This window comes from Echinops telfairi, unplaced genomic scaffold (genome assembly GCF_000313985.2).
Source record: "Echinops telfairi isolate 266 unplaced genomic scaffold, ASM31398v2 ScPeMD7_22;HRSCAF=79, whole genome shotgun sequence".
NCBI lineage: Eukaryota > Metazoa > Chordata > Mammalia > Afrosoricida > Tenrecidae > Echinops > Echinops telfairi.
In genome coordinates, this window is record NW_022103919.1 from 8,182,518 (window position 1) to 8,208,815 (window position 26,298).

The window sequence follows — 26,298 nt, forward strand, 5'->3', positions numbered from 1 at the left end:
ACATCCCCTTACAGAAGGGTCGAGGGGAGGAGACGAGCCAGTTAGAGTGCAGTATAGCACTGATGAAGCATACAACTTTCCTCTTGTTCTTTAATGCTTCCTCCCCACCAGTATCATGATCCCAATTCTACCTTACAAATCTGGCTAGACCAGAACATGTACACTGGTATAGATGAAAACTGGAAATACAGGGAATCCAAGACAGATAAACCCCTCAAGACCAATAATGAGAGTAACAATACCAGGAGGGGAAGGCAAAGGTGGGGTAGAAAGGGGGAACTTATTACAAGAATCTACATATAACCCACTCCCTGGCGGACAGACAACAGAAAAGTGGGTGAAGGGAGACGTCAGATAGTGTAAGATATGACAAAATAATTTATAAATTATCCAGGGTTCATGAGGGAGGGGGTTGCAGGGAGGGAGGGGAAAAATGAGGAGCTGATACCAAGGGCTCAAGTAGAAAGCAAATGTTTTGAGAATGATGATGGCAACAAATGTACAAATGCCTGATACAATGGATGTGTGTATGGATTGTGATAGAGTTGTATGAGCGCCCAATAAAATGATTTTAAAAAGAAAAAAACAAAATTTACATACTAAAAAAAGTGCTGAAAAACTCAACTTATACACGAGTATATACAGTATGTGACGAGTACAACCATGCAAACACACATTCACAAAACACCCAGTAAAAATAATTTTATTTGAGCAATACTGCAGGTGACCTGCTCTTTTCCGCCTCTCTAACATTAGCTAAAGTATAGCTGAAAACACAACACGTGGAAGCAGTTTGCTCAGGCAAAGCAGCATTTGCAGATAGGTACTTTGACAAGGTGCCGACAGATCCAAACAGCTGAGATGGCAAAACAAGTATACACACGTCACAGAAAAAAGAGCAGAAAGGACACTTCCCTAACAAGCTTGCGTGACATTTGTGTGTATGTGTTTAAAGATCATAATCGCAATTAAAGCAATAATCTCTTAAAATTTTAAGGAGAAGACTATTAATAGTAGTGGTCGTAACAAGGAAGATAAGCCGTAGAGGAACTTACACAAGGCTGCCTCCTACCTGAGGAGGGCTATGGTCTCACTGCTTTCCCAGGGGAAGGGCCATAGGGTCAGACTCAGCAACAGGGGTCAGATCGTCTAGTCGTCCCGGCTGTGCCACGCAGCTCTGGCCTTAGGGAAATGTTAGATCAGGGGTCCTCACACTGCGGCCCGCCGAGGACATTTATCCCACCTGCCGGGTGTTTTTGCAGCCACTGCATGTCCTGCTTAGCAGCCGACTCGTGCAGTGCGCAAAGGAATTTGTTCGTGGTTTTTAAAAAAAAACTATAGTCTGGCCCTCCAACGGTCTGAGGGACAGTGAACTGGCCCCATTTAAAAAGTTTGAGGACCTCTGCATTAGATGATCAAACGTGGGCTTTACTGGAAATAACTCATTACTGGCAAGTTGATTCTGACCTAGATTACCCTGAAGAGCAGTGTAGAACCACCTCGCAAAGTTTCTGAGACTATAACTCTTCATGGAAGCAGACAGAAACAGCCTCACCCTTCACCTATGGAACAACTGATAGGCTTGAACTACTGACTTTTCAGTTAGCAGGCCAATGTCTAACCCACTGCACTACCAGGGATCCCTTTTTGTTGTGAATAGTGGCACTTCTTTCGATACCTCCAAGAAAATACACAATTCACCACCATTGAGTTGATTCGGACTCATAATGATCCTTCAGGACAGGGGAGAACTGCTCCTGAGGGATTCTGAGACGGGCTAGGGAATGGGAGTAGTTAACTCTGTTAGGTGGTGCAGTAGAGGGGGGATGGAGAGATTGTATTAAGAATCCGGGCAGAGGGTTAGATTAGGTGTTAGGGGAGAGATCAAAAAGTGGAAGAGGACGTGTTAGAGAAAGGAGAGAGAATGCAACAGTAAGCAAAAAGGGGGAGGGATCAGGTAGTGTCCTTTCGTAGGTTAAAAGAAAGGAAATCAGACCCCAAAAGTGCCTGCTTTGCAATGATGGAGGAATGGCTAATAATATTTGATAGAAAAACATAGGGGAAAAATGTAAGAATAGTGTCAGCTTCTGGTTTTATGACAATGAGAAAAAAAGAGAAAATAAAAGATAGGTTAAAAGTGCCATGAAATAAAAGTTTAGATATTAAAAATGAAGAGAGGAAATTAAAGGAAAGAGCAAGAGAAAACAGTTTTGAAAATAATATGAAAAAAGATACTAAAGTAAGACGCCGGAGAGCTGTTAATGTACGTTTGTTAGGGCTGGATCTAAGCTTGGAGCAGAGCTGACACAAGGGCAAAATCAACAGGATAAGTAGGGCAGTGCAGAAAAGTGGAATAGGCCGGGTCCATGATGATGGCCCTACGTTGCTGACTTAGCCAACCTGGAACTCACCAGCCCGAGGACTTTAGAATTGACATGATGTTGTAGGGTGTCACTGAGTCATATCTGATTCGCAGCAAGACTATGTCAAAAGAACGGACATCCTTATATTCCTTGCTGTTTGAGATAGTTGTTACAGTCAACTGTGTCAATCCATCTCATTGAGAGTCCTTTTGTTTTTTTGGCTGAGCTTCAATTTTGAACTAAGCATTAACTATTTTGCCAAGCATGATGTCTTTTTCAGGGACTGGTGCCTCTTGACCATATGTCCAAAGCATGTAAGACAGTCTCACCATCCTCCCTGCTGAGGAGCATTCTGATTACCCTTTTCTTTTTAAATGCAAGTCTTATTGACATATGGTTCACATATCACATGCCACAGTTAAGTCCTATTAAACATAGCTGTACAATCTTCACGACAATCAGTTCCAGAACATTTTCTTCCCTCTTGTACTTGTTATTAGCTCCCCTGTTATATGTCCCTCCAACCTTTCCTGGCTGCGCTTCCTCCAAAACAAATTTATGCATTCTTCTGGCAGTCCACGGTATAGTCAATATTCTTCACCAACACCATCATTTAAATGAATTCATCAGTCTTCATTGTCCATCGTCCAGCTTTCGCATGCCTAACATGACTGAACATACCATAGCTTAGGTCAGGTGCATGTTAATCCTCAAGGTGACACCTTTGCTTTTGAACACTTTAAAGAAGTCTACAGCAGCAGAGTCACCCAAAGCAATACATCGTTTGGTTTTTTTGACCGCTGTGTACATAGGCACTAATTATGGATCTAAGTAAAATGAAATCCTTGCCAATTTCAATCTTTTGTTTATTATGATGCTACTTATAAGGTTCAGTTGTGAGCATTACTGTCTTCTTAATGTTGAGGTGTACTGAAGGTTTGATACATACTTGAGCCTTCGCTCTTCAGTAAGTGCTTCAAGTCCACTTTACTGTCACCAAGCAAGGTTGTCATCTGCACACTGCAGGTTAATGAGTTTTATTCCTGCTGCATTTTTCTTTCTATCTTTTAGCTTCTTAGATAATCTGCATATAAACTGATTAAGAATAGTAGAAGAATACAAGCATGAAGTGTTCCCTTGCTCTGTTCAAATGCACACGTCTTGGTTGATACACAGGTTCCACATGAGCACACGTAAGCGTTCTGGAATCTCATTCTTTCCAATGTGACCCATAATTTATTGTGCTTTACGTAGTCAAATGCCTTTGTACAGGCAACAGAACACAGGTAAACACTTTTTCATAGCCTCAGCTTTTAGTCAAGATGTATCTGACATCAGCAATGATATCCTCATACCATGACGACTCCTCAATCCAGTTTGAATTTTTAAAAATTTACTTATTTACTACTAGATTCTTCTTTTAGTAGTAATACTTTGAATTTTTGGCAGGCCCCCGTCGATATAATGCTGAAACAATTTCTAAATTATTTTCAGCAAATGTCATTTCTGTGCTACTGTTTGCAATGTCATTTTATTGGATTGCCTTTCTTTGGAATGGGCACCTGAATGGAGCTGGCTTGAGAGTAAAACCAACGTGCTAAGTAAGGCAGGATGATCCCTTAATTATGGCCCTCCATTGTTGACTTGGTCAACCTGCATATGAACGGCTAAAAACTTCTTGTCCAGAAAGATAACGAAACTTCCTGTCACGCCAGTTTAGATTTGCTGCTGCTGCATCTTGGCTGTGAAACCTTAGTATCATCAACCCTGCTTACAGGCTGTGAAACAGGATCTGAAGAGAGCAGATGGGCTCAAGGTCACAGGGAGTATCTCATACCAAACACTGAGACAGCACAGGAGAATCCAACTCACAGGCTCTTCTCTCAAGAAATGCAAAGAAGACACACATATATAGGTTTCCTTGGTCTTCAAAGTTAGTTTTCCTCCCTTCTTTATCCAGTCATTTTACCTCCAAAATAAGTGATAGCTGGTTCTAAGAAAGCTTGACATTTCACAGCCTGAATTTAAGATAAACAACTGAGAAACAAGAAGTAACTCTATTATGAAGATTTGCTTTCGTCAGCCAAAAGCATAGGCTCAAGAATCCTAAAAATAATAATAAGGCCCAGAGGTAGTGGAAAAGTTAATGACAGGAAGCATCTGAGCATTTACTACTAAAATTCCATTCTCAACTCATTCACTAACATTACCCGAGGCTATTTACAAAGTGGCATAAAACTTCTGCTTCAACACCACTGGTGAGGCGCTAATGAATGTAAGATCATCCTGATGCTGGCCTTGCTGCCAGGACTGACCCGCCATCTGCTAAAATTAAATTCAACATTAAAAGTAAGAGAAAAATAACATGAAACCAGCATCCATCCATCCAGTGTTGAGAGAAGTTAAACAAAGTGATCGCCACCCGCCCCTCACAACCCGCCCCTCCCCCTGTCCTTCTGGGTCCTCTCTTTTTGAGAGGGAGTATGGGGAAGTGAAGAGAAACACTTTTAGCAGTTACTCTGTATGAACTGAGAAGCTCTGGTGGAGGAGCAGCTAAGAGTTAGGCTGTGATCCACATGATCAGCAGTTTGAAACCACCAGTAGCTCCAAGGGAGAAAGACTGGGCTTTCTCCTCCTGTCAACAATTACAGTCTCAGAAACCCACAGGAGGTTGCTATGAGTCAGCATCTACTCCATGACAGTGAGTTCTATACGACTTACTATTAGTTACCTTCACATACATGTCTTTATGGAAGTAGGCTTTCACACCTAATTTTAAAGCAACTCAGTTAAGAGGAAATCAGCTTATACAATGGGTGATGCTGCTTGTATGCCTAGACCAGGGAGAAGTGGGAATGGACACTACCATCGCCCCCCTATCTTTGAGGGGACATGTGATTCATACGGCCACTCTACATGAATGACAGGTCTTATACAGACTTCCTGGACCATAGGGGTTTGGCTACCTGAGTCCCGGCATACCTTTGTAGTGTCTGAATGCTTGTTCTGCAGTTGTTCCAAGTACAGCTCGTTGACCTCCCCGAGGACTAACAGCTGCCTGTTCAAGAACTCCATCTGCTGTTGGACTGACTCGCTATTGGAGAGCTGAGCAAAACATAAACAAACAAAGAAAAAGTTCCGACGACACAAAACTAGCAAAAGGGCATTAAATAGAGAATTTTAAGGATACAGGATAGTGAATTATCCCATTTCCTGACACAATGGCTGCAGGTTGGGTGTTGAGGTGGGCAGTAGCCCAGAGCAACAAACATGGGCAGAAATGCACTTCAAAGCTGTACTACACAATATGCACAAATGTGCTTGATACAATTGATGTATGGAATGTTATAAGAGCTGTAGGAGCTCTAATAAAATGATTTTTTTTAAAAATGTATTACACAAAGGGGATGTGAGTACATTCACTTGTGGCTCTGGCCACCCACAGAAGGTTCACAAAGATGAGAATGGATACAACTATCACAGCACACATCAGATCTAGCTGGATAAGGCTGCAGGGCATGACTTTCAGAGTCCAGTGAGCCCCGATGAGAGGGGAATCACAGTCACTTGCCCAAAGAACAAATGTTCTACATTAGTGTAAACAAAGTATTAAGAGAGTGCCACAGGACATGCAGAGTCCAAGATTTGGGCTAAATAATTCTTTTTTTTGTGGGGGCACCATAGGGGGCATGCCCTAGGCATCATAGGATATTCAGCAGTATCCCTGGCCTCTCCCCTCCCAAAGATACCCCACTTACTCTGCTTGTTATGAAAACAAAAAATGTCTCTCCACATTGCCAAATGTCCCCTGGCGGGCCAAATCACTCTCAGTTGAAAACCCCTGACAGAGACATGCAAATATTCTCATTCCCCTGTCTGAAGGGAAAATGTCAGTAGGTGGTGTGAGAACATAAAAAGGTTGGCCGCATCTCTTACCTTTTGAGAAACCTGACTGAGCAGCAGTTCAGTGTGACATACTTTGTTGTTGGCCTTCTTTAATTCGATCCGCAGCTCCGAAATCATATTCCTGCAGTCCTCCAGCTTTGTCTACCCAAAGAGACATGGGTATCATCAGGCTAGCTCCCAAGTCCACCTGGCCATCAGCCCACACAGGATTAGTGGTACCTAGTTCCTCAACTGCTCTACTGTTCTGGGGTCAGTAAGAGATGACTTCTTCATTTTAAGAGTAAACTTAAAATGTTGATTTATGAGTTCCTTATCGTTTAACAAAAGAAAAAAATCGCTTAGATTCACAGTTCCCAAACTGTGCACCCAAAGAACCCTTGGGCTACACAGGAAACACAGATGCACTGCAAGAAATTTACAATCACTGAGGGACACAGCGACGTCTGTCAGACACCCAATGAACTAGCTGCAGGGAGTTTGCAGCATACACAAAACTGTTTTTGTATAATATTTTACAATAACTACTAAGCTGCTAAAACATAAAATATTAATTGAACCGTTGGATCTACTTCTAAAAGTAGGTATTCTGGCTAAAATGCACCAAAGATTATTACTGAGCTACTCGGGGAGTTTGTAAACTCAAGGAGCTGTCAACCAACAAAGTTGGAGAACCTCTGCCCTCAACAAAATGTATCTGACATAGATACACTGGCCATGATTTATGAAAAATAGTTTATTTTTAGTTCAGACAACAAGGAGATGACATTTAAGCAAACTGTTTTGCTGTTCCCATTTACTTTCACTCCTGCCCTTGATTATTTTGCCTGTGTTCTCTTTATACCTGCAATTCCTGGCTCTGGTTGTAGAATTCTTCTCGGTCGTGCTGCAGCTGTCTGATCTGGCTGTGGAGCTGGGTTACCACCGTGTCCCGCTGCTCCTGAAGCTGGCTGTACCTGGCTTGTTCTTTCTGCAGACTAACCTTCCATATCTGGATGTCCTTCTCTTGTAACTTCAACTGATCTTTCTAGCAGAGAACAAAGATGTCATTTTAGCTGGCTTCCAACAGGGATGCTGCTGCTCAAGTTTAAGAAGTTACAAAGATTTCACCTGAACAGTCATAAGCTACCCTCAAATTCACAACCAGAGGTTCTGAACTTGACAGCACACTACTGCTCTTCTTGGCTTTAAGGGCGAGGTTTTCTGACTTTCACATTAGATTCCTTTTTTTTTTGTTTGTTTGTTTTCACATTAGATTCTTACAGAACTTTCTCAAGGGTCAAATTTCAAACACCCTAGAGATCAGAACTGGAATGAAATCTATTACATAGTACTGCTTAAGTTCATTAAAATGAATAAGTAGGTTATCTCAACCATGAGTGTCTTCCACCCCCATCCCCAAGAGACCCATGGTAACGACTAGCATGTACAATGTGGGGCAGGCACTGAGCAAGTGCTCACTGACATTATCTTTTTAACGGCGACAACTTATGAATTAGATGCACAATTATTACCCTTTCATTTTTAGAATGGGTAAAAGTCTTCAAGAAACTAACTTCTTTTTCCAAGAAAGTGGCAAAGCTAAGACCCAATCTCCAGGTCCAGGGGTAAAGCTAAGACCAATCTCCAGGTCCTGTATGGTATGAAATACTGTACTTAACTTATGCTATGAGATAGCTTTGGGACAGCTGGTTTCATAATTGAAGAAACAAAAGGATCCTTTGACCATCAAAGTCCATTACAAACAATCATTTGTTGCCAGTTTCTTGCAAGGGAATCCAGAGATGTGGCCCCTTTCTCTCATCACATCATAGATTGAAGGACCCTATCCTAAACTGTCTAAGAGGCATGGAGCTAAGCAAGGATAAGAATTTTGAGCTGACTCAGTCACTGCTTTCTGCAAGCCACCTGAATGTGAAGCCCACCCTTCCACTGCCTGAGGGAGAGGCCTCACCATAGCAGCATTGTGTTCCTCCAGCGCTGCTGCGCGGATCACTTTGCGCAGGAGCCGCCTGTTCCGGAGAGCATGCTGCTGCCTCTTAAATCGCTCGTAGAGTAACTGGTTGTGCAGTAAAAGCAGCTGGTTGCGGAGGGTGTGGATCTCATCTGAGGGAGGAGAGCCTGATTTTAAAGCAGAGGGAGGTGGTGGAGATGTATTTTACACGGCGCTCAATCAGAGCCCTCCTTCCATTTTTGTTAACTTAAGAAATGAAAGTTCTTACAAAACAAATCACCACTCACTTTGCCATGGACTGTTTGGATCATAGCAACAGGGAGTGTGGAGATAAGATCCCTAATTGCCTCACTTTAAAGAAATGCAAAGTAATATGATGTGGGACCCTTCCTGGATCAACCCCACAAACCTCGATGACCTATATATCTGTATCTTAAAGTCCTTCCTTCAGTGGTGAATTCCCCCACAAGAACTCTCAGTTCCATTCACTTCTCCTCGGTCTTTCAGAGGGATGCGTAGCAGGAACATCTGTACTTTTTGTACCTCACTTACACGCATGGTACTTGTCACTTTTTAAAAATAGGAAATGCTGACTTTGCAACAGTTGAGACATTTCAGCCAACCAGATAACTCGCTGGGCTAGCAAAGAAGGGAGTTCTGTCTCCTATGACGTGCCCCCTTCAAGGACAGAAAAGGCAACATGCACTTGGGAACCAACCAGAATCCCATGGGCTGGATTTGGAGCTATAGTAACAACTTTACCTCCAAAGTGGGTCCAGTCGACAGACTTGCTGGGTAAAGACAACCTAGGAAGAAAGTTTTTTGAGTTACCAGTCTTACCTAGAAAAACCTTATCTGGACTTTTAATTGCAGCTAGTTTAAATCATTTCCTTGCAGTGAAAATTCACCATGGCATAGGAACACAAAGCCCACTGGGAGTTGCAAGAAACGCCTGATGAGAGGCTTGAAGGAGAAGGCGCTCTGCCAAGGGGAGGGGCATCCATTATTTGTGACCACCAAGTGGAGTGGAAAAGCCCTGGCCCCAAGCTTGGCTCTCCACAGCTACCTTTGATAACGCAGAACTGGCTTTCTGGCCAGGTTTCCAAAGCAATGTATGATAAAACAGAGCTGTTTTCTGTTGAATGGCACCGGAAGTAGTTCTCGGCTTAAAAATGGGACTTTCACCCAAGTTGAAGGAAATGAGTAGACTTTCTATATGAGCCTATTACTTCAGAGCCCATTTAAAAAGAAGAATACATATTACAGTGCATTAAATTCCATCTTAGGTTACTATACTATACTGAAGGAAAATAACGTAACATCCCCCAAACCCTGTTCCGAAATGGCAGGCGATTCCGATTCTAGATAGTTATTTCTGTATTCTTTCCCTGGATATCTTTTGAAAAAGGCAATGGAAGGGTTGAAAACAGCATCCGGGGTAGATTTCTTTCCCAGAAAGCCTGTATGACATTATGAGGGAAGAGGGAGTAAGAGAATACTGAACTTGCACTAGAATGCTGATGGCTGAACTTTCCACCTATTGAACTGTGCTATCAAACATGGAACGAGGTTCTTAGACAATTATAGATATAGAAGAAGAGGCGATGTCAAATATTTCAATATTATTTGGAATCGCATAACCTCATCCTCAAATTTTTAAGAGGGTGAATATGAACATACCTAAGCATCATCAAAATACAGTGGCACAAAGGGCCTAAATACGAAACCACTTTTTAGATAGGAAGGTACTAAGGAAGTATTCTAACTTAATGGGCATATATAGAACACATACAAATTCATGAAAAGGCAGTAAGCTGGGAGAACTATGACAGACTAGGAAGGGAAATGATTGCCTTTGAACATCAGCATGAAGAACGTACATTTTCTGCATTTTATAACCAGCCTCCAGCGCCTTACTTGTTAAGCTCCTTGGTGTGTGCATCTGCTCCCTGCTGTATCAGTCTATCCAGAACTTCCATTGGGGAGGTAGAGGGCAGGTACTTTTCCTCTGTGTTTCCTTTTACTTTTTTTGACAGTTCCTCCGTCTTCTCACTAACAAACTGATAGGCAGTCTTTGGCAATGCCACCTCAAAAAGATGATCATATGGGGGAGGTTGCCCACTTCCAAAGCCCACTCCCCTCTGAGGTGGGATTTTGAAAGGACTGGGAGTGAGGATATTTGTCTCCAAAGAAGTGTGGCGTTCCCTGGCTCCAGCAGGGCTTTCATCAACACCTCCAAAGGGCAGGTCTATGGGAGTAAAGGCTTGCTTTGGTGTGTCAGGCCCGAGCTTGTCCAGGGAGGAGTTAAACGTCTCTGGGTTCACATTAGAGCTTTGTGCTCCAGAGGCTGCTGCGTGGGTCTTTCGCTGAGAGCCTGGGAGACTGTCTCGGTAGAAAGGGGAATCAAAGCCACCTCGAGGAACCACGGGCTCTGCATCCGTGGTAGTGATCTCAGAGAGTTCTTTAGAGATTGCAGCTGGGAGGGGAAGAACACAAGAGAAACCACGGTAAATATTTCGTCTGCATCAGGCCAGGGAGTTTGAGTTATCATGCTGCCCCATACCAGGGTCACCCAGAAAGGAAAAAGATCCCTTGGCTAGGGTAACACCCATCGCCCCCTGCCCGCCTCCAACCAAGGGAAGTAAAACCAGGTCACCTTATGTGTACTGATACGAAACGGTTTCACAGCGGAACAAGAATTAAGTTTCATCATTTCCCGGGCACAGAACCCCCCACACATTACCTTCTTCTTTATCTTTCTCAATACTATCTTCTTCAGAGGCCAGATCACCTAAAAACACTGGAAGATCACTTAGAGTGACAGAACCTTTGCTGCCCGGTGTTTCTTCTAAATAGGAACAAAGACAGCTCTGGTTAAACACACACACCTGTAATTCCTGAGACTATGAAATGGTTTATACTGTCATTCAGTATGACTCTTCACCCTGGACAGGAAAGTCGGCAAGGGATTCTCTCCGGTGGCTTAATCGAGAAGGCTCAGCTACTATAAATCATCCGAGGAGCCTAAAAAGTCCACTGCGGTCGAGTCCGTGCTGACTGACATTCACTGGTGTGTGCAGAGCAGAATGCACCTGAGAAGCCTTTCTAGGCTGTGATCTGTCAAAAGCAGATTTCTAGGCCTTTCTTCCAAGGTACCTCTGGGTGAGTCTGAACTATCAATCTTTTGACTAATGGTTCAGTGCTGAGCCAACAGTACCATCCAGGGGCTTGATCTCATTAAAGTACCAAAAAATATGTAATAATCCCCTGGAAAATACAATTCTTTATTTTCAATGTCTCAGTGAACAGGTAAAACTGTATCATTTGATCAGATCAAAAAATTTTTATGTATTTCTTTGCAATAATTCAAGAGCTTTTGTGGTACTACTGGTTAAGTTGGCTTTTAAGAATTACTGACTCTTGAGGGCTGAGGTGGAGGGCAGATGTTTTGGGATTGATGGGGGCAGCGGGTGTACGTGTGTGCTTGACTCAGTGGATGTATGTGTGGACTGTGATGAGATTTGTACGAGCCCTCAATGGGATAATTGAAAAGAAAAAAAAAAAGAATAATGAGGATAACAAATGTACAAATGTGCTTTATACAATTGATGTATGTATGGATTGTGATGAGTTGTATGAGCCCCCAATAAAATGACTTTAAAAAAAATTAAAAAAAAGAATTACTGACTCATTGTTTCATTGCCTCTAAATTTCCGAGTTTTACAGATTCTAGAATTACCTTGCTTTACACACATCTAACCCAATGAAAAGAGACAAACAAGGCTCACCCACAGAGATTTTACCTAATCCTCGGTCACTGGGACGATGTTGTTGTCTGTGTTGACAGGGACGTGCAGGCTCTGTTCTCTCTTCCTGAAAAGATAAGTACCACTTGCATCAGAAGGCAAAAATATTTTGTGAATGTTCTCTCATGTACAACATCCTAAATAATTTTCAACATATTATAAAGGAGTTAAAGGTTAGTCCAGCAATCAACACTCCAAACTATTTGGCCTCAGATTATCTTCATTATTTGAAACAATTATTGAAAATGCCAAGTGCTTTGGCTTATCTAGATTATATCTATTGATAGTAGTTGTATTAGAAGTTAAAACTACAAATTATTTCTCCATTAAGGGCAATTAAAAAGAACAAACCCATTACATGTTAACATAAATCACATCTATTCCATGTAAAATAACTTTATTTTCTTAAACTAAAAATATATTTCATAAAGAGGGAAACTGTTAGACATTTTACGAAAGTCATGAATATCTGGCTTAGTAGAATAAGCTGGACTCCACCTGCTTCTGTATTCAACCTGCTGCACCATGCTGCTTTGGCTAAAGTATACAAAAAAACCTGGCGCTGCACAGGCATGGCATTGCAAAAAAAATAGAGTATGCAACAGACTTTTTTAGGTAATTGTCTATATTATCTTTTTGATGTCACATCCAAACTCAACAGGGAGAAAAGTTTTTTTTTCTTTTTTAAAAAAATCATTTTGTTGAGAGCTCTTACAGCTCTTATCACAATCTATATAACCATCCATCGTATCAAGCACATTAGTACATATGTTGCCATCATCATTTCAAAACATTTTCTTTCTACTTGGTATCAGCTCCTCATATCCTCTCCCCCCCACCCCCCACCTTCCATCCCTCATGAACCCTTGATAATTTATAAATTATTATTATTTTTTCATGTCTTACAGCAACCACTGTCTCCCTTCACCCACTTTTATGTTATCTGTCCCCCTGGGAAGGGGTTATATGTAGATCATTGTGATTTGCCCCCCCTCCCCACCTTCCCCTTACCCTCCTGGTATCACTACTCTCATTATTGGTCCTAAAGGGTTTATCTGTCCTGGATTCACTGTGTTGCGAGCTCTTATCACAACAGGGGTTTCTTAAAGGTTAGTTACAATGTAGACTCTGAAACTATTATCCATTTTCATACTGGGTTAAAATTTCTGGCACTACTTGCACTTTAAGAGCTATGACAATGAACTCTGACCATACCAATGAAAGCACAGGAAGGTTCAAGTTTTGCTCTGCTATGCATAAGGTCACCAGGGGTCCAAGGCAACTCCAGGGCAACTAAACACCAGCACTTTTTACCTCGAAAGCACCTTTTACTTAAGCATGCTTCTGTAACATCACATATTGGTTGTTTGGAAAATACTGTTTTACCAAGCTATGCGGATGTTTCAAATGATGACACATTCCATTGGCTCAGATCACATATTATTAGCCAAACACCCTCTCCCCACAAGACTTCTCAACATCAAGAGAAAAGTCTTGGGACACTATCAAGCTGAAGGTCGCAGATGCATGCTTTTTGTTATTTTAATTTTCACTGAGAAGTTGTTTTATCACTGGCTACAAATACTGTTGGTCGTTTAACTTGAAATGACAGATTCACCTCATCATTTGAGAAATTGCCTGCCAAGAGAATCAGTCTCTATAAATGTAGTGTATTAGTTGTTCCTTCAAAAAAAACTGGTACTCCATGAAAAATTAAAAAGACACTAGTTCAGCTCTTAATTCTAATAATCACAAGTGCTTCAGATAGCAGTCATGCATTACGGTATGGCCTGGAAGTGCTTTATGCATGCTCTCCATTTGGGCACACAAAGTCTTTTATATACCTACATACTCGAGTATAAGCTGACCCGAAATCAGCAAGGTACCTAATCTTACCACAAAAACTGCATTAAAAAATGTGCTGAAAAACTCGGCTTATCCATGAGTATATACAGTGTGTGTATGTGTGTTCCCAAGGGCCATGGCTGAACAGAACTAGTCATTTCTATTCCTTTGCATTGAACTTCTGCAAGTCGCCTATTTACGAACAGGCAGGAAAGAATCCAATGTGGATTCATGCTACGGCGTGCCACCTTGCCCACCACCCTTCCTGTAATGTTGGTGCAAATGCCGGCTCAGTACACAGGCGTCAAGAATGGCTCAGTGTTCCTATGAAAACAGTTTTGACCTAGTGAACCCTGGAAGATTTGCGAACCCTCAGGTTTCTGCACATTACACATTGAGATCGGTTGGATTCTATTTTCAATTACTCGTTCTGAGTCAAGCTCATCCCATTTTAGATTAAAAAAAAACCATGTGGTGCAGTTAGGCTTTACAGAGTGAGAAGGTAAGCAGTTCTCTGCAGTAGGCAGAGAACTAGCAGGTGAGTTGACACATACCTTCTTGTGGGGTGTGGCTGTGGCCTGTGAGAGTGAAATGTGCACGTATTCATCCGAATGGCAGAGTGGGGCTGGAGGAGGAGAGGTCGCTGGGGTCCCCAGAGGGGTCCCTTTTCCACCTACTGAGACATAAGGGCAAAATATATATAACCAAACTATTTAAAAAATTCTGATTGTTTTCAGTCCAACTATCACTACAAATAAAGATGCTAGAGTTAACTTTCTGGGACCTAGATCAGTCTCTGGTTTAGTCTGTTTTGGTTTTTAAGGTTTATCTTACATTTTCTGAAAACCCCAGAGGTAAGTGTCCCCGACAAAATAGGAAAACTATTGTGCTAAGTGCCTGCCCCCTAAAATAGGAAAACTATGGCAAGTGGCCCCCAAACTCAGTATCAGATGTAAAGCACAGTTCCTTCTATCATAAAAGTCAAACTCAATGAACTAAATCCATCCTAAGGCATACCTACCAGTTGGACCAAAGACTCTGCTGTAGGGCTGTGACAACTCAGGCGGGATATTTCCAGGAGAAGTTGGCGGAGTGGTCATACCACAAACCGTAGCTGGGCTCCAAAGAGTAGGCTAGGGTGTAAGAACACGTGTTAATAAAGCACTAAGTTGTCACACAACTTATATCCAGAACAAATGTTCAGTTCACACGGAGCCTTTTCAAAGTTAAAAAGGCCTCTAATGACAGCAATGAGTTATAGATTTGTTAAGTTATATTTTGCTAAAATCCAAAATGAACCCAAGTGGCAACATTCCTTGGTAATATGATTGATCCCTAAAATGAGCAGTTTGAGAGTTTTCCAACCACATGGTACATTCTGACCCCAATGGCCAGCTTCACGAGCTAGCAGAGAAGAGAGCAGGCACACAATGTTACACCATACTTGCGGTGGCTCAGTTAACAGCCGCGTTGACGGGGAACTCAGAGTCTGAGGTAGCTGCCCTGGCGTATTAAACATCAGCCGAGAAGTGGAGTAAGGGGTAGAAGTAGCAGTCCCTAGAATGGAAGGAAAAGAAAACATGGGGTTAATATGTGGCTGTAGATTATTCTGATAATAAACTAAGATTCTTTAGGCCATTTGATAATATTAAATTCTCAATAATGAACAAATCTGAGTGCTTTCCTGATACCTTAGGGACAAAGTCACATTATTTTTAAAAAAAGGTTCTTTAAATGTTCCAAAAAATAAAATCTGGTGGCTTTTAGTTTTCAGTAAAGTGTGATACCTAGTTAAGCACAATCTGAATTGAAATTTTAGCAAGTGCAGCCTATGGATAAACTTTGGACTTTTTATATGAACCTAATTCTAAGTCGTTCAGATTTGCTACAACTATAGCAATGCTTTAGACATGAGGATCTCATTGTGTCTGCACACTGGCAAGATTCTCTTATGAGGTGAGGTCCAGAAATCAAATACTATTTCCCCTCTTAATCTGTTGAAGAGAAATCCTCAAATCTGTTGGCATACCATAGTCGAGTAGGAAGCCAAGAACATGAGACTCTAAATTATAATTACCTCTAGAACTTGAAGGAAGCATTAACTAGGAGAAAAATGGAGGCAAGTTCACTTTAATTATTTGGGGAAAATTGCTGAACTCTGAGCTAAGTCTGATTCTAGGAAAAGAAAACACAGTAAACAAAAAAACAATGCTTTCCAGAGACAAAGTTGTAAAGCAGATAAGTACCAAAGTCCCTTTTTACCATAGCTATTCTGTGTGTCAACATAAGGGCTGGCGGTAGAATCAGCGGAGCGATGAGGAAAGTGTGCTGAGATTTGGTGAGACACAGAATAGCCGTCTTCATACGAGGCTTCTGTAGGGTCCAGAGAGATTTTGGCACACTCAATTACAACATCATGCGTTTCTAATCTCTTCCACCTGGAACAGGCAAGGAAAATCAAGAAATGCAATTTTAATCCATTCGGCCAAGTATTGAAGCAGGCCAACTCCGTGCCAGCCCCTAAACTGGTTTAGCAGTGAACAAGGTAGAGCCATGCCAACCCAACTACAAAACAGTACCAGTACATAAAGAATGAGCCATTCATTTAACAAAGCTTCAAAATAGGACATAACTATGCAAACAAAGCATCCCCCAAACAAATAATCTCCCAGAAAACAATAATAATCCAAAAGAAAGGTTTGGAAACTATTAGGCAGTTGAAGGCTACTTCAAGATCTCATCAGTGCCTCAGGGTTCTGCTCCCTCCTAAGACCAGAAATATTCAAGCCTAGAGAAAGCCCATAGAATATTTAAAGAATTATCTAAAGAAAAAAAAATTATCTAAAGAGTCCCATTATGTAATTTACAATTCCAAGAATTTAGCCCATGGACAGACATACACCAAGATAGAAAATCATGTTCAACTTATAGCACAGCCAGTAAGAGAAGAAAGGCAATAACCAAGGCCCAACCAATGAAACATAATCTATAAAAGAAATGTAATTACACCACCGTGAAAAGTCATGTTTTCAATAGACTGATGGCTGCCAAGAGTTGGGGGAGAAAACTGACCACACAGGGCATGAAGAAACTTTTAGGATGATTGTGACATTTGTCAAAACAGATCAAATTGATTAATTTTATTTTATAAACTGTAGCCATCTGGCCCACACTGGACTGCTAACCTCAAGGTCGGGGTTCAAACCCACCAGTCATTCCGGGGGCAAGATAAGGTTATCTGCTCCTATAATGATCTGCAATCTCAGAAAGCCCATCCAGAGTCCCTATGAGTCAGAATTGCAGTGGGTTTTTGTTTCTGATATATTACTAAAGCTGATTTTTAAAATCATTCTTTCAAAATGCTCAGGATAGTAAATGGGAAAAGGACAAATACCCACAAGTAGTTATGACTACCCTAAATATTTTCATTACAAAAATTTAAGTTAGGGAATGATATTTGTTTCTGCCTTTCAACTCAACATTTTCCAAATATTTTTAAATGCAAATACTTAACAGAACACTTATATTGTTATGCTTGCTCAAGTCTAACTTTTCTTTCTTGCAGATAGCCTATCATACATAGTCCTAAGTTACTAATGACAGATTCTGAAGCTCCAAAGATCACAGAGAGCAGCACAGCAGTAAGAATGGTACTCCAAAGCTTTATGGTTAAAAAAGCCGATCCCACACAATTGCTCTAAAATGCTCGCAACTCCTGGATGCTTAAAAAATGCCATGTTGAATACAGAAACAAAGGACCTCAGGGCCGGAGAGCCAACCACTCCGTTTTGCTCAGCTTGCCATGTATGTACCAGCTCTGCCTGCTTGAGGTCTCACTGGTGAGCGTGGACTCCTCACCTGTTCTCCTTGTGACTGAACGTGATTAGGCCAGAGCAGGGGCCAGGAAACTTAAGTACACAGAAGATGATTGACGTTAGAGAAGAAAACGAGAATGCATTTAGATATTTTTTTTAACTGAAGTAATATATGCACTGATTCTTAGGTGGACTTTTCACTTTTTAATATTGCTCAAATTGGGAAGCATCTTCTAATCAGTTGAATGTTAGTTTATTTGGATTTTTTACCTTTCTTTCTCCGAGGTATACAAGTGTATCATACATTCAGTAGCACTTTAAGAGTCTATGTAATATATGATGGTTTAAAAAGTCAAAATAATACTAAGAGGTTCCTCCTTCTTCTTTTAGCTAAACTGTTACCTTTTCATCATGTTTCTAAACACTCTGTAGGTCCGAAACTCTTAATGTCTTTGGAGGTGGGGACTGGGGGGTGGGCAGATTTCAATAATTATCTTAACAAAGTGATAAAGTACCATTCATGCCTGAGCCATGCTTTCCCTTTCTTATTTGATTTAACTTGTGTAGAGCTTTAATTTTCTTTCCTTCTTCTTCTTTTTTTTTTTTTCCCCCCGCTATGGGGAACAGGATAATCTCTTAGTTTTTCTTTATTTCAATTGGTAATTCTTTTTTTTTCTATTGCTAATTCTTAAAGAATTTATTCCACCTACTATTTAAAAGTGCTACAGTACAATTTTATATAATAGAATGAAAATAATCCATCAAAATCGTTCTCTCCCTGAACAGCTCCCATCTTCTGGGGCTCGCTCCTCGCTGCTTCAGCCTGGACTGTTGTTCTCTGGCACTGCTGCACAACTGGTGTCTGGACTTTGCCTGACCACTCCTGAGTCAGGCTCCCAGTTTTCTGGACATCCAGTGTCTTTCTCCAGATTCTTGATTTCACTTTCTTGTTTTGATGGAATACAAGCTCCAGTGGCTAGTGGAACAACAGTTAAAAGAGAGGCAGAAAATTGCATAGATACTTGATGCACCATTTGGCTAAGGATGGAAATCTAAATTGCAAATTTAGAATGGAAAACCCTTTCCTCAATTTTAAAAGCGTTCTAGAAGCTAAACTAATTCTGATTTCTGAAACATATATGTGTTTGTTTTGTTTCCTCTCTGAAAGATTTATTCCTGGTGGTTTGAAATTTCACAATACTGAGACTTGCTGGTACTTTCACTGATTGAGCTTGCCATGAAGTAAGCTCTTTCAATCTGGAAAACTCATGTCCTTCAGTTCTAGCAAACTTGCTTATAGTATTTCTTTCACAGGAGTCCTAGTGGCAAAGTGATTAAAGAGCTAGGCTGCTCACTAAAGGTCAGTGGTTTGAGCCCATCAGTTGCTCAAAGACGTGGTAGTCTCATAAAATTTACAACCTTGGAAACCCTAGGAGGCAGTTCTACTTGATCACTATGAGTCAGAATTGACTCAATTAACAGCGAGTTGTTTTTTTCTAGGGTTTTATTTCTTTTACATCTTCTTCTTCCACTATCTACTTCTCTCTTCTCTATTTTAAAAAACTTTATTGATCTTAGATGACTGCATTTTAGCTCCTTATTCTCCTTTGTTTCATTTGGTCTCTGTTTTGATTCAGAGCTCTCTTTAAAAGTGCCCCTTGCCTATCCAAGGTGAATGAGGGGCAATAAACTAACCAAGGAGACTTCAAAGTTAACATACTAAACACAGAACACTGGAAAACTGTACAACCTTCGAAACCCTCACCCAATATACACTTAAAATTGAACAGATATATATTAAGATTAAAGTAGATATATTTGCGTGTGTGCACGTGCGTGTGCATCCCCACCAGAGCAGAATGGAAGAGGAAATAGCACAAAAGATTCTGAAACTGCAAAGAAGAGAGGCAAATGGTAATTGGATTAGTATAGTCAAGAAAGTGGAATCCTAAACTTCCAACGTTTCAAAGCCAAGTTAATCTGCTTTATACTGCAGTACCCTTAAAAAGTTACAGCATTTATAGCATCAAGCACTTTTGGAACTGAAGAAGAGTAGTGAGTAGGTGAGAGCACCTAAAATAAGGCGAACAGGGAGAAACCGAGCCCCCTAGTTCTCCTGCCCAACCTTACGCTCCCCCGGCAACAGCACTCCTCCCACTAGAAATCTGGGGTAAAACAAAGAGTTTCTGAACTGAGGCCCTCCAGAAATAGTTGAGGGCATGAATAATGTTCCAAATAAGGGGATTAGGTGAACACATAGACACTGTGAATGCCAAGACCATGATCTCTTCCCCAGCACCAGTCCTCTTTACCTACCAGTGGCAGTCCTTACCAGAGTGGAGAGAAGACTCTTTTCTACGATATCTACCTAACTCAAAAACAAAGCAATACTGGTATTAGTATCTTCAGCAAATGCCTCAATCAGTCTACAGTGAAGTTAAAAATCTACATGTCCCACCCCAGTGAATAGAGCTTTACTGTCTCCCCAGCCAAACACAAGCTGATTACCAGATATTTTAAGAAAGCCTCAAGATGTAAGAAATACCAAAACAGAAATAAAGCAGCTTAGAGAAAGCAGATTATGCAGAGAAAACAAAACCCAACCCATCATTACAAGATTGCAACAGTGAAACAAAAACAAGCTACTATAAGGAACAGAGAACTAAAGAGTATTTAAATATTAAAAATATGATGGTAGAAATGAAAAGTGTAATTAAAGTACTTAAAGCTAAAGATAAATTATCAAGGGTTCATGAGGGAGTGGGGAAGGGGAGGGAGGAGGAAAAATGAGGAGCTGATACCAAGGGCTCAAGTAGAAAGCAAATGTTTTGAGAATGATGATGGCAACAAACGTACAAATGTGCTTGACACAATGGATGGATGGATGGATTTGTGATGAGTTGTACGAGCCCCCAATAAAATGATTTAATTAAAAAAGATAAAGATAAGGAAGTCTTCCCAAAAGAACACCAAAAGCAGGCGAGAAAAGTAAGAGATCCAGTGCAGGAGGCCCCAATCTGAATACCGAAGTCCAGCACGAGAGCGACAATGGAGGAAAGGGAATCAAGCGGCGCTTTTTAGAACTTAAAAGGTAAGAATTTCCACACTGAACAGTGAAAGAGAACAGATTTATACAGAGGAACATCACTAGGAAATTTAAGAATATTATGGGAACAAAGACCCATAAAGAAAATAACAACAAATACAGGGAATCAGAAAGAATGATGCTTTTAGGTTTCAACACTAGAAGCAAGATGGCAATACAATACCTTCAAATTACTGAATGAGAATGGCTCCCAAGTTAGGTAAACAAATGTACCCCTTCCCAAAATACTACTGAAAGATAAGTAAGTATTATAAGGAACATAACAGTAAAGTAAAAAAGACATGACTATAGAACATTGGAGATTCTACAGAGGATACTATTTAAAGTACCATGGACTGCCAAAAAGCACAGCCAGGTGTGCCTTCGAAGCACGGATGCTGAGACCTCATCTCGGGTCCCTTGGACATGGATCAGGAGCAAGTCCTCTGGAAAAGCACATCATGGCGAAGGAGAGGAGCAGCCAAAAAGAGGAAGACCTTCGACAACATGGACTGACACAATGGCTACAACAATGGTCTCAAAGGTCACAATTGTGAGGATGGGGCAGGACCAGGTGGTATTTCGTTCTGTTGTACACAGGGTTACTATGAGCTAGAACCAACTCAACAGCACCTAGCAATAACAACAATTTTTACAAAGTACCAGCACTGCCATTATTTCCATTCTGTTTGTTCGGTTTTCACTGATCTGGCCTCCATTCTCCTCCTTGCCGTCTCACCTATTTTGGGAGTAAATGTTGAGCATTTGGTTCCATATAGTTCACTGTTTGAGGGAGTACACTACTCAAAACTATCTGTTTTGTAAGCCAATCTAGTGTTTGAGACAGCTCTAACTCCATGTGCAAAGGCTATCTTAAGATGACAGCCTCCAGGGTCCTCTTTCAGTCCAAGAGACTTGCCCTTCTTAAGGAGTGAGTTTGGTTCACATTTTTCTTCCATTTTAATTGGGACATTCTAATTTGTCTCAGGTCAGAATGGTAAATACCGGTAGCTGGGCACCATCTAGTTCTTTAGGTTTCAGGTCAACAAGGTTGTAAGCCATGTGAACTATTCGTTCCATGGATTGGTTTCCTCGTTGAGCTTTTGTCTCCCATTATTCTCTTTTGCTCCACATAGATAAAGGCCAATAGTTATACATTAGATGTTCACATGCAAGTCTTTAATGCCTCAGCACTACTCTCAGACTCAGCTGCAGACTGATAAGTGAGCCATGTGTTGTCAGCTGACGTAGTTGCTTCCCTAGACCAGCAGTTAGCAAACTGTGGCTCAAAAGCCATATGCTGCTCTTTGGTAAGTACATGTAGCTCTAAAGTACAATTGTAATATTTTAAAGCTTATTATTCAGATGGTGGTGATTTAATTTGTTTTTAAAAATATATTTATGACTCGAGTCATTTTTTAAATGTTGTTAAGGGAAAGGACTGACTCTTCTATCTCAAAACTTTGCCAACCCCTGCCCTAACCTATGGCCCCAATGTCCTTGAGTCAAAATGCAATCCCAGGAGTGATTTGGTTAAATGCAGGAAGCCTCCATAACTCTGTCCTCTATGTGAGTCGTTACATACAGTGATATATATGATATTATTTACAAAGGAGCTTCAAAAGGTTTGTGGAAAAAATGGAATTGAAAGATAATGAAACTTTTCCGAGAGTAATACACCTACAGAGGCCTGGTGGCACAGTAGGCTAAGAGTTGGGCTGCTAACCTAAATGTTAGCAGTTCAAACCCACCAGCGAAAGCTGAAGCAGTCTGCTCCCATAAAGATTTACAGCTTCAAAAACTCTACGGAACAGTTCCACTCTATTGTGTAGAGACGCCAGGAATTGGAATCAGCTCTATGGCAGCAGACTTTACAGATGCACCTATACATGGACACACATTTACTTCCACATCTACCCACATTACTCTATGTATTTTTAAATGTACTATTGTTGCAAAATTGTACATGCTTGGAACAAGTAAAGCTGCACTCAAGGGCTTGCAATTAATGAAATGAAACAGAATGCCTATGAATTGTTTTAATTTAACATTGATAATCTGTTCTGTGAATCTTCATTTAATTCATAATAATAAGTTCGTTTTTGTTTGTTTTTTTAAACTTATATATGCTATTTTTTTAACCAGAGAATAGAATGTCCGGGTGATCCTGGCTTGGATCTTGTCTGCATTTAGCTCATCTTGATCAAGTACTGACGAAGTTCTATTCTCCCCTCTTTGTAGGGATCAGCTGAGGACAGTCATTCCATCCCACAGCAGTTTTTTCCTTAGACCTACCCGGAAGAGCTTCAAGCAGGCCACAGTGAGCTTAGAAGCAGAAAACACAAGAGCAGTTACATCCTCTGGCCACATTTCAGCAGCACATTTGGTACTTGACCTTCTCTCTAAGCGTTGGCTGATGCCCTGACTTGGGTAAGCCTTACACTTCCAAGAACTCACTCCTGGCCTTGCCCACTAACTTCCTCAGAAAGGGTTTTTGTAAACTCTCAAGGAAGGTGAAGCCAGACCAACACACAGACACTATGTTCATCTCTTTGTCTCCTGGAAATCTTCATGGACTAGTGGCAGAACTGCTCCTTCCTTAGCCAAGCTTGGCTTCCTAATCAGCTTTTCAAAATAGAACAACAACAACAACAAACTCAATGCCGTTGAGTGGATCCCAACTCACAGCAACCCTACAGGACAGAGTAGAATCGCCCAATAAAGTTTTTAAGGATGTAGTTTTTAATGGAATCCAACTGCCAGATCGTTCTCTTGCAGAGTGACTGGTGGATTTGAACTGCATACCTTTCAGTTAGTAGTTGAGCACTTAACCATTGTACCACCAGGGCTCCTTAAAGAAGAACCAGAGAATGATTAACATAAAAGCAACAGGTGGCGATCACAATGATTGACGCATAACCCCCTCACCACTACCACCACAGGGGGACAAACAACAGAAACTTGGGTGAAGGGAGACAGTGGTTGGTATAAGATATGAAAATAATAATAACATAATTTATCAAGGGGTCACAAGAGTGGGAAGGGGGAGGAAGAGAAAAAAGAGCTGATACAAGGGCTCAAATAGAAAGTAAATGTTGGAGGGGGGAGGAAAAAAGGGGGAACCTATCACAAAGTTGGATATATAGCGCCACCCCCAGGGGGACAAATAACAGAAATGTGGGTGTAGTGAGACAATGGATAGTTTAAGACACAAAATTACAATAATAATATATAATTGATTAAGGATTCACGAGGGTGGACAGGAGGGGAAAAGAGGAGCTAATACCAAGGGCTCAAGTAGAAAAGAAAGTGTTTTGGAAATGTTGATGGCAACATATATGTAAGTGTGCTTAATACAATTGAATGATGGATTGTTATAAGATTTGTATGAGCTCCCCAATAAAATGATTCATAATAATAATTTTTAAAAGTAAATGTTTAGAAAATGATGCTGGCAACTTATGTACAAATATGCTTGATACAATGGATGTATGATTTTTTTTTAAAAGAGATTTTTTTAAAAAGGCAGTAGGTGGGATGGGGGACAAGAGAGAAAGACAGCTTCAACTGGGGAGGATTTTACAGAGGATTTTTAATGCTGTATTTCTTTTTTTTTTAAACCATTTTATTAGGGGCTCATACAATTCTTATCACAATCCATACATACATCAATTGTGTAAAGCACATTTGTACATTCATTCGTTGCCCTCATCATTCTCAAAACATTTCCTCTCCACTTAAGCCCCTGGCATTAGGTCCTCATTTTTCCCCTCCCTCATGAGCCCTTGATAATTTATAAATTATTATTTTGTCATATCTTGCCCTGTCCGACGTCTCCCTTCACCCACTTTTCTGTTGTCCGTCCCCCAGGGAGGAGGTCACATATAGTTCCTTGTATTTCTTTAGCTCTGTGGTGGCATTCAGAAATTATTACTTAATTTTACATATATGTTTATATACTTTTCTACATACATATATTTCACAATAAATCCCAAATAATAATACAAACCCAAAGTAATTGCCATCAAGTCAATTCTAACTCATAGAGAGACGATACAGGGTTTTTGAAGTTATAAATCTTTATGGGAACAGATAGCCTTGGCTTTCTCCTGCAGAGTGGCTGGTGGTTTTGCACCACCAACCTTGCAGTAACACCCGACAGGGTCACCAGGGAACTGATTGCGTGAAGAGGCCAGGTTTGTAGAGAAGTAGTTATGAGTTGGGCTGTGTGGTAGTGACATATCTGTTGTCAATTTGAGACTTAAAGAATAAAGGGGTGGAGTTTAAGCTGTCAATCAGGTCACAGCTTGATGACCTCATTTGGAGGCGCTAAGGAGATAAATAGCTCATTGGAGGCAGGACACACGCTCATTCCCTGCAAGACATTCCTATGGACAAGACACATGGAACTACGCTAGAGCCCTGGAGCTGAAGGAGCCATGTGGAGAACCCTGCCAGCACTGAGATGCTTCCAATGCCACTGGAGCCACAAGGCTTTCCACCCACTGACCTGTGGTCTTCCTGCATTCAGCGTCATTGTGTGAGTCTGAAGAGGAATTTACAGATTGGTATCAGACATGCGGGCTAATTTTGGACTTATGAACTTGATCTGGATTGGATGTTTTCTCAATACCCGACTGCTTTTGTATATAAAGCTCTTTCGTATACACATATGAATGTCTTTATGAATTTGTTTCTCTAGTCTACCCGGACTACCACAGGGTGCTAACTGCAAGGCCAGCAATTCGGAACCACCAGCCATTCCTCTGGATAAAGATGAGGCTTTCTACTCCTGTAAAGAGTTGTAGTCTTGGACACCTACAGGTGCAGTTCTACCCTGTCTCATAGGGCTACTATGAGTCAGAATCGACTTAATGGGAGTGAGTTTAGAGTTATAAGGGAATCGGGCAGACAGTCAGTTTTTTCAGTGGCAGAATCATGAAATGTCACTCTCTGTGAGTCAGTTTCTCCAAAACAGGTTCATTCTTCCGTCCAGGGCCCATAAGCCTGGGGTAGCCAGGAAAAGAACATGGGGAGGGAGCTGAGAGTCTCACCTCACCTCGCAGCTCAATATGTACCGTTTCATTTAACTGCCTTCTTTCAGTCCCAACACCAACTCCAGCTCCATCCTACCTGCTCTCCTCAAGCTAAGAGTCTCTCACACTCAGTTTCTCCAGAGAATAAATATGCTGGGGGCTTCTGCAGGGCCTCACTGAGCATGGCAATCACCTGTCAATGCAGGATGAAGAAAGGGGCCTAAGACAGCTAAGCACTCGGTATATATAGACTCTCTGCGACCCACTTGTGTACAGCCACACACTCCATCGCCCGCTTGGAAATAACTGGTACCACCCAAGTATAAGTTTCCCTGGATGTCCTGCAGGGCGCGCACCTTCACTGAAACATCTCGCTCTCGCTAAGGCAGCAAGATGGTAGAAATATGTTTTAAACTCACAGAAAGTTGTATGAGTCCTTAAAATAAAATTATTCTATATGTAGAAGAACATCTATAGTCCCAAACAATGGG

The 26,298-nt window shown here is 41.2% G+C and overlaps 1 protein-coding gene across 2 annotated transcripts in view; it reads right to left on the reverse strand.

Annotated features, from left to right (window-relative positions):
- The window catches only part of TSC1 (TSC complex subunit 1), a 78,278-nt gene that overhangs the window by 5,458 nt on the left and 46,522 nt on the right, over positions 1–26,298 (reverse strand). Inside the window, exons 9-20 of one of the 2 annotated variants that reach the window (XM_004713232.2) lie at positions 16,134–16,309; positions 15,316–15,428; positions 14,893–15,004; positions 14,426–14,547; positions 12,024–12,093; positions 10,964–11,068; positions 10,138–10,696; positions 8,983–9,026; positions 8,221–8,387; positions 7,111–7,293; positions 6,300–6,410; positions 5,346–5,468 (exon numbers count right to left, since the gene is read on the reverse strand). In XM_004713232.2, coding sequence (XP_004713289.1) covers positions 5,346–5,468; positions 6,300–6,410; positions 7,111–7,293; positions 8,221–8,387; positions 8,983–9,026; positions 10,138–10,696; positions 10,964–11,068; positions 12,024–12,093; positions 14,426–14,547; positions 14,893–15,004; positions 15,316–15,428; positions 16,134–16,309 — 1,885 coding nt within the window. Of the gene's footprint in view, positions 1–5,345; positions 5,469–6,299; positions 6,411–7,110; positions 7,294–8,220; positions 8,388–8,982; positions 9,027–10,137; positions 10,697–10,963; positions 11,069–12,008; positions 12,094–14,425; positions 14,548–14,892; positions 15,005–15,315; positions 15,429–16,133; positions 16,310–26,298 lie in introns of both variants that reach the window. The other variant, XM_045288502.1, reaches the window with a different exon arrangement.